Source organism: Trachurus japonicus, chromosome 13 (assembly GCF_045865225.1).
Source record: "Trachurus japonicus isolate A0001 chromosome 13, Traja_1.0".
Classification (NCBI taxonomy): domain Eukaryota; kingdom Metazoa; phylum Chordata; class Actinopteri; order Carangiformes; family Carangidae; genus Trachurus; species Trachurus japonicus.
This window is the reverse complement of record NC_140919.1, coordinates 481461-499087: the sequence shown is the minus strand read 5'-3', so window position 1 is coordinate 499087 and position 17627 is coordinate 481461. Positions and strand designations below refer to the sequence as shown.

The window sequence follows — 17627 nt, the reverse complement described above, 5'->3', positions numbered from 1 at the left end:
TTTCCATCTGCCAGTAAACTTAAAGAACTGAAATGTTTGTTTAATTCTTTTTTTAAAGCAAGACTGGGGATTTATTTTTTCATTTACAGCAGTAGCCTAGGCTATATGGTATTTGCCCAAAAGTAATAGCCTGGTACTATATTTAATAAATTTGAGGGGACTTCATCTTTAGGCTATTAAAGGGTGAGACAAAGAGGAAGCTGCTATAAATAAATAAACACCCGGAGCGCAGCCAGCAGCCACAGGTTGGGCGGTGTGTTGGATGCACTGATTTCTCTCTCTCTATCTCTCTTTTCTTTTCTCCCCTCCTCCTCCATTGATCAGAGAGACAGAGAGAGAGGGAGGAAGAGAGAGAGGGAGGAAGAGAGGGAGAGGAAGGCGGATCCTCTGACGTCGTCTCCAGGCTGCTCGGCTGCGTCAGTCCGAGGAACAAGAAGAGGAAGAAGGAGGAGGAGAAGGAGGAGAAGAAGGAAGAGGAGGAAGAGGAAACTGGGATAAAAAAAAATAAAAAAATAAAAGAAGAAGCTCCGGAGCCAGAGGCCGGGGATCCTTGCAGCCAGTGGCCGGGGAGCAGCGTCGTGTCGCCGGCTGAGAGACGGAGCGGCGCCCGCAGCCATGGAGGGCAGCGCGGAGGAGGAGCACAAGGAGAAACTACTGTGGACCGTCAAGCGGGAGGTAAACACACACACACACACACACACACACACACACACACACACACACACACACACACACACACACACACACACACACACACACACACACAGAGAGAGAGAGAGAGAGAGAGAGAGAGAGAGAGAGAGAGAGAGAAGCGCGCGCAGCTACACGTCCACCTGTCGTCGTTGTGTTGCACCTGCTGCTCCGTTTGGTCTGAGCCCGTGGAGAATCACTGAGGATCAATAATCGATACAGAATCAGAGTTCAACAGGTCGCCTAGCTACAGATGTAGCTGCTGCTGCTGCTGCTGCTGCTGCTGCTGCTGCTGCTGCTGCATGGTACTGATCAGAGGTATCGATCAGAGGTATCGATCAGATCTGTGACTGAAGCAGCTTCATCCTCCATCTCTGACTCGGTGTCGTGTCTCCAACATCCACAACTCAGAGAGCTGAGGAGTCCTGGCTCCTCCTCCTCTTTCTCCTCTCTCCTCCTCCTCTTTCTCCTCTTCCTTTCTCCTCTTTCTCTTCTCCTCCTCTCCTCCTCTTCTTCCTCTCTCCTCCTCCTCTTTCTCCTCTTCCTTTCTCCTCTTTCTCTTCTCCTCCTCTCCTCCTCTTCTTCCTCTCTCCTCCTCCTCTTTCTCCTTTTCTTCCTATTTCTCCATCTCCTCCTCTTCCTCCCTCCTCTTTCTCCTCTCTTCTCTTCCTCTTTCCTCCTCTCCTCCATCTACTCTTCTCCATCTCCTCCTCTTCATTTCTCCTCTCCTCCTTCTCTCCTCTTCTTCCTATTTCTCCTTCTCTCTTCTTCCTCTTTCCTCCATCTCCTCCTCCTCTCTTCTCTTCCTCTTCTTCCTTTTCCTCCTGCTCTCCCTCCTCCTCTTTCCTCCTCTCCTCCATCTACTCCTCTTCCTCTTCTTCTTTTTCATCCTCTTCCTCCTGCTCTTCCTCTCCTCCATCTCCTCCTCTTCCTATCTCCTCTTCTTCCTCTTCCTCTTCCTCTTCTTCCTATTTCTCCATCTCCTCTTCTTCCTTTTCCTCCTGCTCTCCCTCCTCCTCCTCCTCCTCTCCTCCATCTCCTCCTCTCTCCCCCCCCCCAGTGACACGTAGTTGAGTTGAGGTGTGGTCCGTGTCCAGAGTTGAGTTCAGACCTTCACTCTGACGGATCATTAACTGATAAATTACCAATAATCAATAATCAATAGCTGTGATCAGTTTCACCTGCCCAGGTGTTGGTTCGTCCTGACAGGTGAGTGGGCACGATGAAGATGAAGATGATGATACTACAGACTGAATGTGGGATTCAGACCGACGCCGTTCACACCGCAGTAGTCTGTGTACAAGTTTACACGTTTCCCAGAATGCATTTTGCGGCAACAGGCAGCGGTAACTAAACAGGCGAGAAGCTGTTTTATTTCCTGCTGTAGCGCCGCTGTTGTTACGTCACTTTATTAATAAATCAGTCCCTCCAGGATTTCGCGGGCTTTTTTTGTGATTGTTGCGGCCTAAAATGCCTGAATTTGCGGCCACATTTTGAAAAAATTGCGGTGCATGTTGCGGTGTTTTAAGCGCTTTTTTTGAGACAGCGAAAGTTGCAAAAAAAAGTTGCAGTTTTGTTCTGAATAATTAAAAATCAAAGGAAAATTGAAAATTTTGAAATGTCACAAAATAATGTGAGGTCCTGTTATACCAGCAATTTTCCACTTGTTAAGAAAGGCACAGGAAAATTAGAGTTGAAAGTTGTTTTACTTTTAATTAAAATGTCTGTTTAAAAATCGTGGTAAAAGAACTGTTTTAAAATGCCATTAAAACAGTCCAGTCTTTGAATAAAAAGGGGAGGGTGGCTGATCAAGTCCAGGGCCTTAGGATGGGGGAAGGGGCACCTGGCCGCCGGCTGCTCCGCTCCGGCCCTGCAGTGGCGCACTCACTGGATTCCCCCTCGGGGTTGACACAGCCTCGGGTGGTCAACCAGGACAACTCACACACTCAACACGTTCAACTCAGCTTGTGTTCCTTTACTTATCACTTTGTGCACGTTGTATCAAGTTTCTTGCCGTCAGCCCAGCCACGCTGTTCCTCCGTGGACTCACTTTCAACCACCGCTCCGTCCAGACTCGACACTCTCTGCTGTGTAACTCGCGGAAAGCACCGACGATTGGTCCAATTTGCGGAAAAGTTGCGGTGATTGTACAAAATTGCAAGATCGCAAAAATTTGCGGGGATTGGCTGAATTTGCGTTAATTGTTGCGATCGCAACATCGCGAATTCCTGGAGGGACTGATATACGTTTTAATACATTTCATGTGAGAAAGTAACTGTTTAGACCACAAATATACAGTCAGTTTATCCAAACGACGGCTGTTTGGAAGTGAAGCTCCGATGTTTCGGGAGCAGATCAATGATCAACGGCTCGTCTGCAGAGCTGCTCGGCCGGCCAACCTCCGTCGTCACCCCGGGGGGGGGGGGGAACCATTGCTAATTAACTTACCCGCAGGTTTTTAGAGGTTTACCACCGGCTGGTTAAATTATTTTCAGGAGATAAATGTTGGTCTCAGTGATGAAATCTAACAGCTGTATCAGTAGCATTAGTTAGTCTGAATGTAAAGTGAAGCTTCCTGTGTGTATTGGACAGAAGAGCAGCGCTGCCTCGGGGCTCTGGAGCCTACGGACACAAACCACCACATTTACATCAAGAAATACATGTTTTACAAAGAACCGACCTGTGTACTAGCAGGAGAGTATGTGGTTTGTAATTCAGCCTCACTGGGGGTTAGCAGCGTTTAGCAGCATCAGCTAACGGTGAAATTAGGCCACGCCCCCTGAAGTGAACGACCGCAGTACAATCATCATGAGTCAGTAGTGAGTCTGTGGTGGCTGGACATTCAAATCGGCCTCGACTGAAACTAAATTCACCTTTTTGCTTCATAATTTAGTTGTTTATATTTTATTAGCTCATCATTTTCATTGATTCACATCTTTGGTGTTTGATATAAAATGAAGAATCTTGACATCTTGACGGGACTGGACTTTCTGTTCCCTGTTAAGGAGCTTCACACAGCTGACTTGTATCATCAGAACAGACATGTGCTGTGATTTTCAACTTAAATAAGAAAGGAGGATGAACATCCCAGGCCATGTTTGCTCTGATGATACAAGTCCTGACATGTGTGTTTCTGTTCTATAAAACACATTCTGCATCTCGAGACACACGCCCGTCCACATTAAAAGGGTTTGAGGCGCTACATCAAGCTGATAAAATGCGGTGAAACTCTTTGATTTAAGGAATATAATTCACAAGAAAGTCCCAGAGCCATTAAGTTAACATTTTGCTACTATTGTATTACAAGTTAATGTCTATTTTATAAGTTTTATGTTGGTGAACACTTTTACTTTGGTGAATTTGGTGATTTCTGGACCCGCTAGAAAAATTCGGAGTTAACGCGTGAGGCTAGTCCAGCCGGCTCCACAAACCTTTGCGCATTGTGATTGGACGTTTGCTCTGGACCATAGCAGCGTTACGTCCTTATCCCACTGCAGGGACTCACACAAACACACTTTGCGCGTGTTTCCTTGTCCCAGCACATTGGCTCACAGGCGCACACAAACAGAAACTGAGAAATACACTGCCCATCCCGCCACACATTCACTGTGGCATCGTTTCAATGAGCTTCTGCAACGTCACAACATTTATTTCCGTCCAGAGTTTCATTAATGTTTCAGAGACTCTCCGTGGGTTCAGGTCTGGTTCTCCACTTCTCCTTCCAGTCTTTAATAATAACGTGTTGGACAGTTCTTAGCGCAGTTTTCAGTCTCAGTCATCTCCTTACTTAGATGTTTAATAATAATGTGACTCTTCTGAAACAGATGAGAGAGAAGTTGTTTCCAGCTGAAACATCTTCATCCAGCAGTAATGATCCAGCTGGAGGCTCCGACCTGGAGCTGAGATAAATCCAGGAGGGGACTTTGTTTTTAGACGGGCAGTTTATATATATATATATTATATCATGTATAAGTTCATTTGTCGTCTAAACAACTCGGAAAATCAGATTGTGATGGAACTGACAAACGTTGCATTTAGTGCCACGCGTTAGGCTACACGTCACTGCTCTGGAAACACTGGTATAAGTGTCTTTTAATAAGGGGCTGCTAGGCTAGCCCGTATGTCGTTGTTGTCTGTTGTTGTTACTTTATATTGTTTTTCTTTTTTTCCTGTCCTGTCTTGTATTTTTAACTGGACCCAGAGTCTGTACTAATAAATTATCTATCTATCTATCTATCTATCTATCTATCTATCTATCTATCTATCTATCTATCTATCTATCTATCTATCTATCTATCTATCTATCTATCTATCTATCTATCTATCTTATCTATAACGTATGTAGCTAAACTATTAGAACTCAGATCGTCTGCCAGTTGATTATCACTGCTGTTGTGTGTCTGTTGTGTGTCTGTTGTGTGTCTGTTGTGTGTCTGTTGTGTGTCAGTTGTGTGTCTGTGGGGCCACAGTCGGTCCATGAGATGAACAAAGCTCCTGTCTCTTTAAGCAGGTCGTTGCTTAGCAACTGAAGCTTCAGCAGCTCCCGAAGAAGTTAAATCACATCAGTTGGTGATTTGTATCAGAGCAGAGAGAAAACAGAGAGAAGAGAGGAAGAGAAAAGAGGAGGAGAAAGGAGGAGGAAGAGGTGGTGGTGGAGGAGAGAAGAGGGGAAGGAGTGAGAGGAGGAGAAGGAGAGAGGAGGAAAAGGAGGAGGAGGAGGAGGGGGAGGAGGAGGAGGAGGAGAGAAGAGGAGGAGAGAGGAGAGAGGAGGAGGAGGAGAGAGGAGGAGAAGGAGGAGGAAGAAGAAGATGAGGAAAGAGGAGGAGGAGGAGAGAAGAGGAGGAGAGAGGAGGGGGAGAGAAGAGGAGGAGGAGGAGGAGGAGAGAGGAGGAGGAGGGGGAGAGAAGAGGAGGAGGAGGAGAGGAAGAGGAGCAGCCAATCAGAGAGCAGCTGTGATGTGTCCATTGTTTCCTGTTATAAGCCGGTGCATATTCTCATTTGCCCAGGTCATAGTATCTCAAAGGAGGTTAAATCGAAAGCAACTGGACTTAGTTATTTGTCTAGGAAGACGTTTCACCTCTCATCTAAGAGGCTTCATCAGTTCATGTAGCATCTGACCAGGCTGGGACTGGTCCAACTATCTGGTGTGGAGACTCACTATTTAACCTCTGGTGTGGGCGTTCAAAAGGGTGATGATGTCACTGGTTCCCATTTGTGCTCCAAGTGCCAACGACAGTTGTTTAAAACAGTCGTTTAAAACGACTACATGAACTGATGAAGCCTCTTGGATGAAGGTGAAACGTCTTCCCAGACAAATAACTAAGTCCAGTTGCTTTCCATTTAACCTCCTTTGAAAAAAAAAAAAAAAAGTTTCCTGTTTGTTTCCTTTCCACTGAAACAAAGACTCTGGTGACATCACAGAGGGGGCGTGGCCTGGCTCACCCACACTAACCCTCACAGGTGTGTTAAGCCCCGCCCCCCGGTGCTCCACGTTTCCTTGTTGCTGCAGCGGAGGAATGATGCCGATCCGGTCCGACCACATGTCACAGACACACGACTCACCTGATCCACTGGCTGGATGACGGAGGTCAAAGGTCAAAGGTCACGGTGACCTCACAGAACCATATATGGTCCTCTGTGGCTGTGGTCCAACAGGATGCAACTGGAACTATGTGACATCATAACTCTGTAACGATTATCTAAAATATGCAACAGTGTAATACGTCTCCTTTAAAGGATAATTACAGTTTTTTACCATCTGGACCTTATTTCTAGCATAAAATCCGATCATTTCCTCCCCCAGATAACTTTGGTGTCATTCCAAGTGGTTGTGATGAAATGAGCTCCAGCCGAGAGGCGCGTATATCCGTATAATGGAGTCTACAGGGTCTAAATAACACATTATCTGCAGAGAAACTCCTTCATTTCACCAATATTTAGTTGTGATAGGCTAGTGCTATTCCCCTCTGAGTCCGGGGTTAGCTGTTAGCTGTGCTGCTAATGCTATGGTCCGTTTCTGCGTGTTTCTGACTTGTCAGAACAAAATGAGCAGCTGGATGAAGTTCAGCTTCCACAGGCTTCCTCTCCTCAACCTGGACTCACTAAAGCTCTGGCTAGTTGAGATAAAAATGGACCCGAACGCCGAAGCAGAATGATTATTATCAGAATGAGCCGCGTGGCGCTCAGAGATGACATCATCCAGGTCAGAGGTCAGTAGGTCAACCTACAGACCCCGGATGTTGATAACAGCTAACCCCGGACTCAGAGGGGAATAGCACTAGCCTATCAGAACTAAATATTGGTGAAATGAAGGAGTTTCTCTGCAGATAATGTGTTATTTAGAGCAGCGGTCCCCAACCTTTTTATCCCCACGGACCGGTCACCGGTGGAAAATTTTCCCGCGGACCGGGGGGGGGGGGGGGGGGGGGGGGCGGCATACGTTCTCCTATTTACATTGGCCTACTGTATAAGCAGGACGGTCACATAGTTTTCTCTTATGTTTACGTTCTTTGTTACAACTCAACATAATATAGGATCACAGTAATACTGTCAGTCATCTGGGGGTGATGCTCCGTCTGTCATCTCGTTTTGCTGCTGGCGCTGCAGAAAACTCCGTTTCACAAACACTAAGCACTTTGTGTTGCATTTCCATGTATGAAAGGTGCTCTATAAATAAAGATTGATTGATCGATTGATTGACATAGTAGGCTAATATGTTTGTAATGGAAGCAGGTTTTCAGTGCTTTTGTGGCGATCTCAGGATATTCTGCTTAAATCCAGAACGCAGGGAGATCAGTTTTCTGTGAAGTGATGAATCGGCAGAGAGCCGGCCGGGTCCCGCACATATTACACACTGTGGAGCTGGAGCAGGTGAATCACCTGTTGCAATGAACCCGTCATTTAAACAGGACTCGTGGTTTTTCTTTTAGAGCAGCTTTCTTCTTGTTGGAAGGCGTCGGGTCTTCTCTTCTGTCGTCTCATTATTGAGCTTTTCCCGACCCGGCGACGTGTGTTGTTCACTCTTTTACGTTTGTGAACCTGCCTGTCAATTGCGCAGCGCTGGAACGATGCACAAACGGAAGTGGCAACAATTTCAAAATAAAACGACCGGAAGTGTAAAATGAAATGAAATGAATGAAATGATCAGATTTTATGATAGAAATAAGGTCCAGATTGTAAAAAAAGGTAATTATCCTTTAAACACATGATGCGTTCAGGTGCAGTTTAGCTGTAGCTCTGAGTGTTGTTTATTTAGCCGTGAGGAGTCAGTGCTTAAGAACAAACGGCGGTGGCGTGGCGGCGGCTCCCTGAGACGAGCAGGAAGTTGAGTTTCATTATCTCACCACAGCAGAGCAATTAAATCCTTCCTGTTTATCAGCTGGAGCCAAACGAGGCTGAGGTGTCAGACAGGTCGCTTTAATTACTGACGACAATTAAATCTACAGAGAGTGAACGTAGACAAGCGAACGCCACGTCGCCCTCGACTCTGGAGACGACAACGCCACAGACTCGTCTCGGCGTCTCAGGAAGTTAATTGGACGTCTCACCTGTCTGAGTCCAGACTCGTCTCAGCGTCGTGTTACTGAGGCTCCTGGTGTTTGAGATTATTGATCCTTTATCAATCGAACACGGAGACTTTGAACGCTACTGAATAATATAATAATATAACAATAATCAGGGCCGTTGTATAGGGGAGAAAGGTGATGATAACTCTAGGGGCCCAGCGCCCAGTGGGGCCCATAAAAAACCCCAGTGGTCTAATATTTGTATGACTGATTTATTCTGTGTAAGACCCTGACTAATACTCATAGTACACTGTAAAAACTCAACATCTTTCCAAGAATGTTTGTCTTATTTCTTGTCCAAATGTCTCATTTCTAGTCAAAACTAATCTCTTTCCACTAAAAATAACTCAATGATGACTCATCACCTAAAAATTAACTTGTTTTTAGATCATTTTCACTTGTTTCAAACTAATTTTCACTTGAAATAAGTAGAAAAATCTGCCAGTGAAAGTAAGTTTTTTTGTGCTTGTAATAAGAAAGAAAAACTTGCTCCACTGTCAGATTTTTCTACTTATTTCAAGTGAAAATCTGCTTGAAAGAAGTAAAAAGTGTCTAAAAACAAGCTGCTTTTAATATGATGAGTCTTATTTTAAGTAGAATGAGATTTGTTTTGACTAGAAATTACATTTTGACTAGAAATAAGACAAATATTCTTGGTAAGATACTTGAGTTTTTGCAGTGTAATGCTGCATTAGCATCAAAACAAAGAAGGCTAAATAAAAAATGATAATACATACGTAGTCTAAGAAAAAAAACTGGAAAAGTTAGGGGGAGGGGCCCACTTTAGTATTCTTTAAGGGGGCCCAGAATTCCTAGCAACGGCCCTGATAATAATAACCTCATGTCCGTCAGACACAGTGATGATGACCACACACCAAAATACAAATAGTAGCTACATCAACGTCAGCTTCAACAAACAATGAAACAACTATTTTACTGTCTGTTTTATTTATTTGATTGCTTTTAATTGTTTTATGTCTCTATGATCAGCACTTAGTTTTCAACTATGGTTGTTTTAAAGTGCTACAGTATATAAATAAAGTTAAGTTGAGTTCAGGTCAGTCAGCCACATTGATTGTTACAGCTGTAACTAAAGTACAGTTTGGAGCCGGTTCAAAGTAGATTGATTTAAACAGGTCAAAAGAACATTTAACAGCAGTGTAATAAACTAGATTAAATAAAAGAATGAATAATCATTTCCACAGTTGTATTGTTTTATGACATTTGTCTGTTACAGCCAAAGTTAATGCTGCAAAACCTCATCTCATTATCTCATTCTGTTGATTATTATTCTCAGGCTATTCTAACATGCCGTACTTTCCCGGTGTCCCAGCTCTCGTCTCTGCACCGCAACACAAACGCGCTCCGTAACCCGTAATGTTTTGTTCATGACGGTTCAGACTACACAAACACACACGCCGTAACATCGTATATGTTATATAACGTTATCCACCGCTCCAGTTATTGATTTTTAAACAAATGCACATGGAGGAGAGGAGTGGAACCAGTCCCTACTGTCTTTCTGTGTGAATATCTCATGTTACAACATGAAAACCTGCAGCTTATATTCAAGTGCGGCCTAGATATGTATTTTATTTTAACATTTAGCTGGTGCGGCTTATATACAGGTGCTCTATAGTTCGTACTTTTTTTATTTAAACTTCTGATCTTTATGTTTTCTCTTTCTCTTATTTCTGAAGGCGTATGTTTGTTCAGATTTATGTTTTTCTTCTTGTTGGCATTTGTTTGTGTGACCTTTATCTAATTGCATATCCTGGTTCATTGGTCACTGACATATGGACAGAGTTGAATATTGAATTATTGTCCAGGGTGGAGTGTTTTGTTGTTGTCTCCTAACATGAGGGGTTCAAACATCTGGACGGTTGTTTAACACAACAATACTAATGCTTTAATTCTCTACCGCACACAGGTTTTTGTTCTTGTTTGTTGTTTTTAAAGGGACATTGTGTAGGAATTCCTCCATCTAGCGTTGTGGTTGTAGATCACAAGCAACTCAATCGTATTTTTTTCATGCTGCATTCACATGAAATTGGGCAGACGGCAGACGGACGACAGCCGCTGCACGTAACGGCATAAACAAGCCTCTATGTAAACAAGTGGTCCGTCAGCACGAGGCAAAACAATACACGTGACAATACGTTGTCATGGCGATAAAATCTGCCAGTGAAAGCAATTTTTTTGTGCTTGTAATAAGAAAGAAAAACTTGCTCCACTATCAGATTTTTCTACTTATTTCAAGTGAAAATCTGCTTGAAAGAAGTAAAAAGTGTCTAAAAACAAGCTGCTTTAAATGTGATGAGTCTGATTTTAAGTAGAATGAGATTTATTTTGACTAGAAATTAGACAAATATTCTTGGTAAGATTCTGAGTTTTTGCAGTGCACATCGTTGAACTACACTCTGCTGAAACTGTAGTCGCTGGTAGTTAAAGGGACATTGTGTAGGAATTCCTCCCATCTAGTGTTGCGGTTGTATTTCGCAAGCAACTCAATGGTATTTTTTCATGCTGCATTCACGTGAAATTGGGCAGACGGCAGACGTGACAATATGTATGTTGTCATGGCGATGTGACTTGTTTTACGGTCTTTCTCTGGACTTCTGTGACTAAAATGACATCTGGTTTGTCAGCGACGGCCGTCTGCCCGACTGCGGGTGAATGCAGCATCAGTGTAACGCTCCGTTCCTCCTCACTGCGTTACCGCGGTGACTCTTCACAGACGCCACCTCCACCTGAGCCGAGTTTCCGTGGTTACCTACCGTCACGCTGCCACTGAACGTAAAAACATGCAGACACCACATGGCAGCAGCACCGAGCTGATGGATGGATGGATGGTTGGATGAATAAATGATGGATGGATGAATAAATGGATGGATGGTTGGTTGGATGGATGACTGATGGAGTGATGGATGGATGGATGGATGGATGGATGGATGGATGGATGGATGGATGAATAAATGATGGATGGATGAATAAATGGATGGATGGATGGTTGGATGAATCAATGGATGGGTGATTGGATGAATAAATGGATGGTTAAATAAATGGGTGGATGGATGGATGAATAATTGGATGGATGGATGGATTGATGTAGATATGAATGATACCGAAACACTTCAGTTTGTTGATGGGGGGGATTACTGATTAATGAAAAACAGACTTTTGAACCAAATAATCCATTTTCATGAAGAGATAACAGGAGAAGTTACACAATGTCCCTTTAAGTGTTTATTTTTGGTTGTACCTCTGCTAAAGGGTTGTATGTCACACAAATCAGATTCTTTATCAGTCTAATTGTATTACGTCACATTCACATTGTGCTACGTACAGCTGATTTTCAACATAAACCTATAGATGTCCTCTCCTCTCTCTGGTTTTATGTTGAAAATCCTGACAGGAAGTCGTGACTCTCAGTCTGCCGTGTCGTGTGACTGAAACTGACCGTAGCTTAGTGACGACGGCACCCGTCACTATGGCAACGAGGACGAGGACGACGACATCATCAGAGTCCAGACACGCTGACAAACTGTGAGTCTCTCGTTCGCAGGTGAAGCAGATCATGGAGGAGGCAGTGACGAAGAAGTTTGTCCACGAGGACAGCAGCCACATCATAGCTCTGTGCAGTGAGTACACACACACTCACACACACACACACACACACACACACACACACACACACACACCTACACACACATACACACACACACACACACACACACACACACACGCTCCTCAGCAGGTGACTCTCTGCTGCTTCTCTGTCAAGGACACTTGTTGACGTCACTGTTCTGCTGCATCAATGGAAAGTTAATAATCACAGTGGAGCTGATGGAAAAACTCTGTGTGTGTGTGTGTGTGTGTGTGTGTGTGAGTGTGTGTGTGTGTGTGAGTGTGTGTGTGTGCGTGTGTGTGTGTGTGTGTGTGTGTGTGTGTGGTGAGATCACACACTCGGCTGCGTCTCCTCCGGCCTCAGTCTGACCCCTGGTGATGTCACTGCTCATCATCGGCCTCTCTCTCTGCAGCTCTCCAGCCTCTGGGGGGGGGGGGTGAAGGGTCAGAGGTCACATGCTAATGATCAGTGATGATGTCATCAGTGAGTCACTCTACCTGCTAACGAAGGGCTCGTTAACTCCAGCGTCTCGTCGTCTGCAGTAGTTTCCTCCAGACATTCACACGTAGCAGGTAGCAGAGATGGGACCAAGTCACACATGTGCAAGTCTCAAGTCATTTTTCTTTGGGTAAGTCAAGTCAAGTCACCTTATTATTGCAATTTCACCCGCAGAATCTAATCTAAATAAAGTGAAGACAATATATTAGAATAGAATAGAATAGAACATCTATTATGTCTTATGTCTTATCATGTCTTATAATGCATTAATGAGCCTCTTCATACCTGATCTGATCACAAAAGGTTAACTCCTACTACATCAATAGAATAGAATATAAAATCTATTAGCTATATTCTATCATGACAACACCATTCTCAGCCTGCACTCATACCAAGTAGTTAGATATTAATTTGATATTTTATATTCAAAAGTCAAAGAATGTGTAACATTGAAACATTCCTGGATGCTAACTGACAGGCAAACAGCTGTGTAGTCACTGCAGATTCTGCAGCAGTGAGAACGTGAGGCTGAAGCAGAGGAGATTTTTTTTTATTTTTTAAAAAGGACACGTTAGCTTCTCGCTATGGTAACGCTGGTAACAGGTGACTGTTACCATATGTCTATTGGTTGCTGTGCGTTTGTCCCGATTCTGAACAGCGGCGGCGACGCAGCGTTAATGAAGCAGCGTCAGGCCGCTCACCGTCACTGAAACTCCGGATGAAATCTCCGTTTAAAAACACTGAGCTGCGAGCGTGATAGCACTCCATGGATGTATTATATTATAGCCTAGATCCATGTAGCCCGCTGCAGCGACCCTGGAGGCCCCTCCGTATCAAACCCCCCTCTCACTCTCTCCCCCTCCCTCTCTCTCTCCAGCGGTCCTTTCAAAATAAGTGCATAAAAAGTCCGGGGAAAAAAAAAAAAACACCGACTGAGCTGGTGCCGTGCCGGTGAAAAATTCAGCGGTGGCGGCAGGTCATTCAAGTCATTCAAGTCATTCAAGTCATCGTGTCTCAAGTCAAGTCAAGTCCCGAGTCTTTAACCTTCAAGTCCGAGTCAAGTCGCAAGTCTTTTATTTTTTGTCAAGTCAAGTCAAGTCGCATCAAAATAGCGACTTGAGTCGACTTGAGTCCAAGTCACAGTGACTCGAGTCCCCATCTCTGGCAGTTAGCAGCGTTGGTAACGTAGCAGCGTGGTCGTCACGCCGCTGTTTTCTACATCAAATCGTTTTTTCAGAGAGTTGTTTTAGAGGGAAATTCATGTAAAACCACTGATGCACGTTGCCTTCAGGGACAGTTTTTCATCAACAGTCTCTGTATTTTCCTCTAAAACAACTCTGTGTGGTAACGTTGTGTTATTATCTCATAGCGTGGTGAATGTGCAGCTCACAACTTGTCCACCAGAGCGTTGTGGAGTTGTTGGATTGTGTATTTGATGAGTTTGATGAGGGAAACCAAGAAATCCCATAATGAGCCTCCGTAGCGTAGCTCTGAGCAGCTCACGGCTCTGCTCCGCCGTTCTAAAAACAGCTTGCACCCACAATTAAAGGTAACGAACCTACTGCTATGACTATAGGGATTATGGCAATGGGCAAATTTGCCAAAATGTTGAACTATCCCTTTAAATGCAGCGTTTCCATGTGACTTAGTCGGTTTGTATCTGCTGAGGAGGGAGAGGTGAACCGTGGCCGTAGCTGGACAAGTTTATGTTTCTAATCGAGTCCTCAGAGAACAATTAACTCTCTTCAGCCTGGTGTTTGGCTGCACTTTGCATAAAAACACTTTAACATGAAACGTAGCTGCTAACGCTGCTAACGCTGCTAACGCTCCTAACCCTGCTAACGCTCCTAACCCTGCTAACGCTGCTAACGCTGCTAACGCTGTTCAGCTGCAGCACCGTGTGTTTTATAACGGCAGAAAAAAAACAAAAACAACATTGTTGATCGTCCTCCGATAGAGCGTCTGAGCCGTTTGTCGGCTTTCTGCTGCCGTATTCAAAGATGGAGATGCAACATAACAGCGGTGTTGGGCACATTACTTTAAAAAAGTAATTAGTTATAGTTACTAGTTTCTTTCCCCAAAAAGCAACTGAGGTAGTAACAGAGTTACTACATGGTAAAAGTAATTAATTGACTACTAATTAGTCTCTATGGCACCGCGACACAAACACGCTCTGTAATCTCTTGTTTATGACAGTTACGTCATCCACCGCTATAGTTATTGATTTCTCTCCAGCCTTAGATAATAAACAGTGTTGTCTCTCTCTTTTCATAGACTTTTCTAAGGCCTTCGATACCGTGGATCATGACATTTTGACTGAACGTCTTACAGCAGCTGGGTTTTCTGTACAGGCAGTTGGATGGTTTGCTAACTATCTTAAAGACAGAAGCCAGGCTGTTCAGTTAGATGGTGTCTCATCTGAGGTTCAGTTTGTCCACAAGGGAGTACCTCAAGGGTCAGTGCTAGGCCCCTTGTTATTTACTTTGTATATAAATAATATTGAAATTAATATTCCAAATGCAGCCTTTCATTTCTATGCTGATGACACCGTCATATATTGCTTTGCACCCACACCTGCAGAAGTGTTTGCATATATGCAGAATGCATTCAATAGAGTGCAAGAACAACTCTGTCATTTGCAACTTGTTCTAAATGCAGATAAAACAAAACTTATGCTTTTCACTAATTCTAAATCAGCAAGATCAAGTCAGTCTGTCATTGTCACCAGTAATGGTCAAGAAATTGAACTTGTATCTACTTTTAAATATCTGGGGTTTTTGATTGATGACCACTTGTCTTTTAAGGCACATATTCAGTATACTGTAAAGAAGCTGAAGCTTTTACTTGGATTTTATTTTAGAAATAAGTCTTGCTTTTCTTTTAGGGTGAAACAGAAACTGGTGGAGTCGACCTTTCTTCCGATTATTGATTACGGTGATGTGTTATATATGAATGCCTCCGTTCAATGCCTCCACATGTTGGATAGTGTGTATCATGGTGCTCTTAGGTTTATTACAAACTATGGAGCTCTAACTCATCATTGTGTCTTGTACAGTAAAGTAAATTGGCCATCTTTACATGTGCGCAGGCTCGGCCATTGGTATGTGCTGATTTACAAGGCCATTCTTGAGATGATTCCATCTTATTTATCATCCCTTCTAATCTTGGCTAACAGGGCCTACAGTCTCCGCTCTCAGGACTTTTGTCATTTTACTGTTCCTAAGGTGAGAACAGAAATGGGGAAGAAAGCTTTTAGATTCTCTGCTCCGAGTACATGGAACAGTTTGCAGTCAGAGCTCAAACTCCAAAGTCTGGTATCTCTGAATGTATTCAAGTCCATGATAAATTCCATCACATCCAGGCTTCAGGAGTGCAAATGTTTTAATTGAGTGCAAATGTTTGACTAATCTTGTAAATTATTTTAACTATTTTTTTTTATTTTTTTTTTTTTTTATTCAATTTTGTTTTTTGTTTTGTTTGTTTGTTTTATGTTTTTAATTAATGTGACTATGTGTTGAAACTCTGCTGTCATTCTTGGCCAGGTCTCTCTTGCAAAAGAGATCTTGGATCTCAATGGGACAAACCTGGTTAAATAAAGGTTATAATAATAATAATAATTTGTTGTAAATAAATGCACGTGGCCAGGAGGAGTGACCAGACTTACTTCCTCTCTAAATGGGTGAATTATTTTCTGACGGTACTTCTGGAGTCAAGTAACGCTGAGTAATGGCGGCAATAACAGTAACAGCGTTGTAACAGTAGTTTACTTGATTACTCGTTACTGAAAAAAGATGTGCCGTTAGTAACGCCGTTTATTTTAACCACCTATGTATTTGTAAACAACTCATTCTGAGCTAGGAGACAGCTTTCATTTGTATGTGGTTGTGATTAGACTTTGGTAAATACGTATTTATGAAAGCGATATTTGATTTTTGCTAAGAAAAACCCAAATAAGCAACATACTGTCCCTTTAATTGTTGCTGTGCCTTTGTAATGTTTTGGATGCGTAGTTTGTCCCGGTCCGACATGTTGTCAGTTATTCTGGTCGACGAGACTGAGCTGGATCTGACTTTATGTTTAGTTCAAATGGCTCAAAACAGAGAAACGTCTTCGTCTTATTAACGCGGTGTCTTCACAGTGTGTGAGACGACACGGAGCGATCTGATTGGTCGACAGCTGCTCCCTCACAGCCGACAGGGAACCGACAGCGGTTAATTAGCGTCACATTAGCGGCCGTTATCTGAGCGGTTAGTGTCCGGTCGTCAGGACGATGACGGTCCTGACGTGAAGCTGCCAGTGTGTCGTCATGGAAAAGGTTTGCGTTGCTTAGCGACAGACTGCAGCCCTGCACCGGTAGCTACAGCTGCAGTTTGTGACGGTGAAGAAATGGTGTAATGATGCTGTCGTGTTAACACCGGTCGACCTGTGGTGTGTGTGTGTGTGTGTGTGTGTGTGTGTGTGTGTGTGTGTGTGTGTGTGTGTGTGTGTGTGTGTGTGTGTGTGTCTGTGTGTGTGTGTGTGTGTGTGTGCGTGGTCTGAGCAGGCTGTTGTGTGTCTGTGTGTGTGTGTGTGTGTGTGTGTGTGTGTGTGTGTGTGTGTGTGTGCGTGGTCTGAGCAGGCTGTTGTGTAACTGTGTGTGTGTAGGAGTCCTAAACTTCTCCACAACATTTACACGGCTCACATAACTCACCTCATTAGCCCAGAGGAGGAGGAGGAGTGTGATGTTCTCTTCAGTCTGAAGCTTTTACTGTGTTACAGGTTTAAGACACGACGTGAGGCGAAACTTTAACTTTTAACTGTTGCGTCTGTTGCATATTTGCATCGCGGCGAATATGTGACAGAATATTTAGCATCAAACCATTCACACTGGCCTGATTTTGTGTCTTTTATTCGTCACGTCCCCGGTGTGTGAGAACCTGAATCATTCTAACAGCTAAAACCCGTCCTCTTTCTGACAATTCCCTTAATAGCGTATTTTTTTCCCCAAAAGAGTATCAGTTAAAAACCTAGTGCAGATGACAGCTGAGCCTGTCAGAACGAACTGCACTATTCAAACAGAATTTAAATTATTTTATTATTCATTTATTTTATTTTTATTTGGAGTGCACATTAATTAACATTTCTGTAAAAGTGCCAGTGTTAGTCAGAGGCTAGTTTTCAACTGCACTCCTCTGGCAAGATGTTAAAAAGCCATTAAAATATAAAACAGGGACACAGGAGACATAAAAATCAGTGCAAGAATAGAA

At 43.5% G+C, this 17627-nt stretch overlaps 1 protein-coding gene across 3 annotated transcripts in view; it reads left to right on the top strand.

Moving 5' to 3' along the window:
- Nucleotides 1-525: 525 nt before the first annotated feature.
- LOC146975181 (small G protein signaling modulator 2-like) overlaps nucleotides 526-17627 on the top strand; it is a 97759-nt gene continuing 80657 nt past the window's right edge. For all 3 annotated transcript variants that reach the window (XM_085794702.1, XM_085794700.1, XM_085794701.1), the window contains exons 1-2: nucleotides 526-675; nucleotides 11821-11896. In XM_085794702.1, coding sequence (XP_085650828.1) covers nucleotides 616-675; nucleotides 11821-11896 — 136 coding nt within the window. In that variant the 5' untranslated portion in view covers nucleotides 526-615. The remainder of the gene's footprint in view (nucleotides 676-11820; nucleotides 11897-17627) is intronic.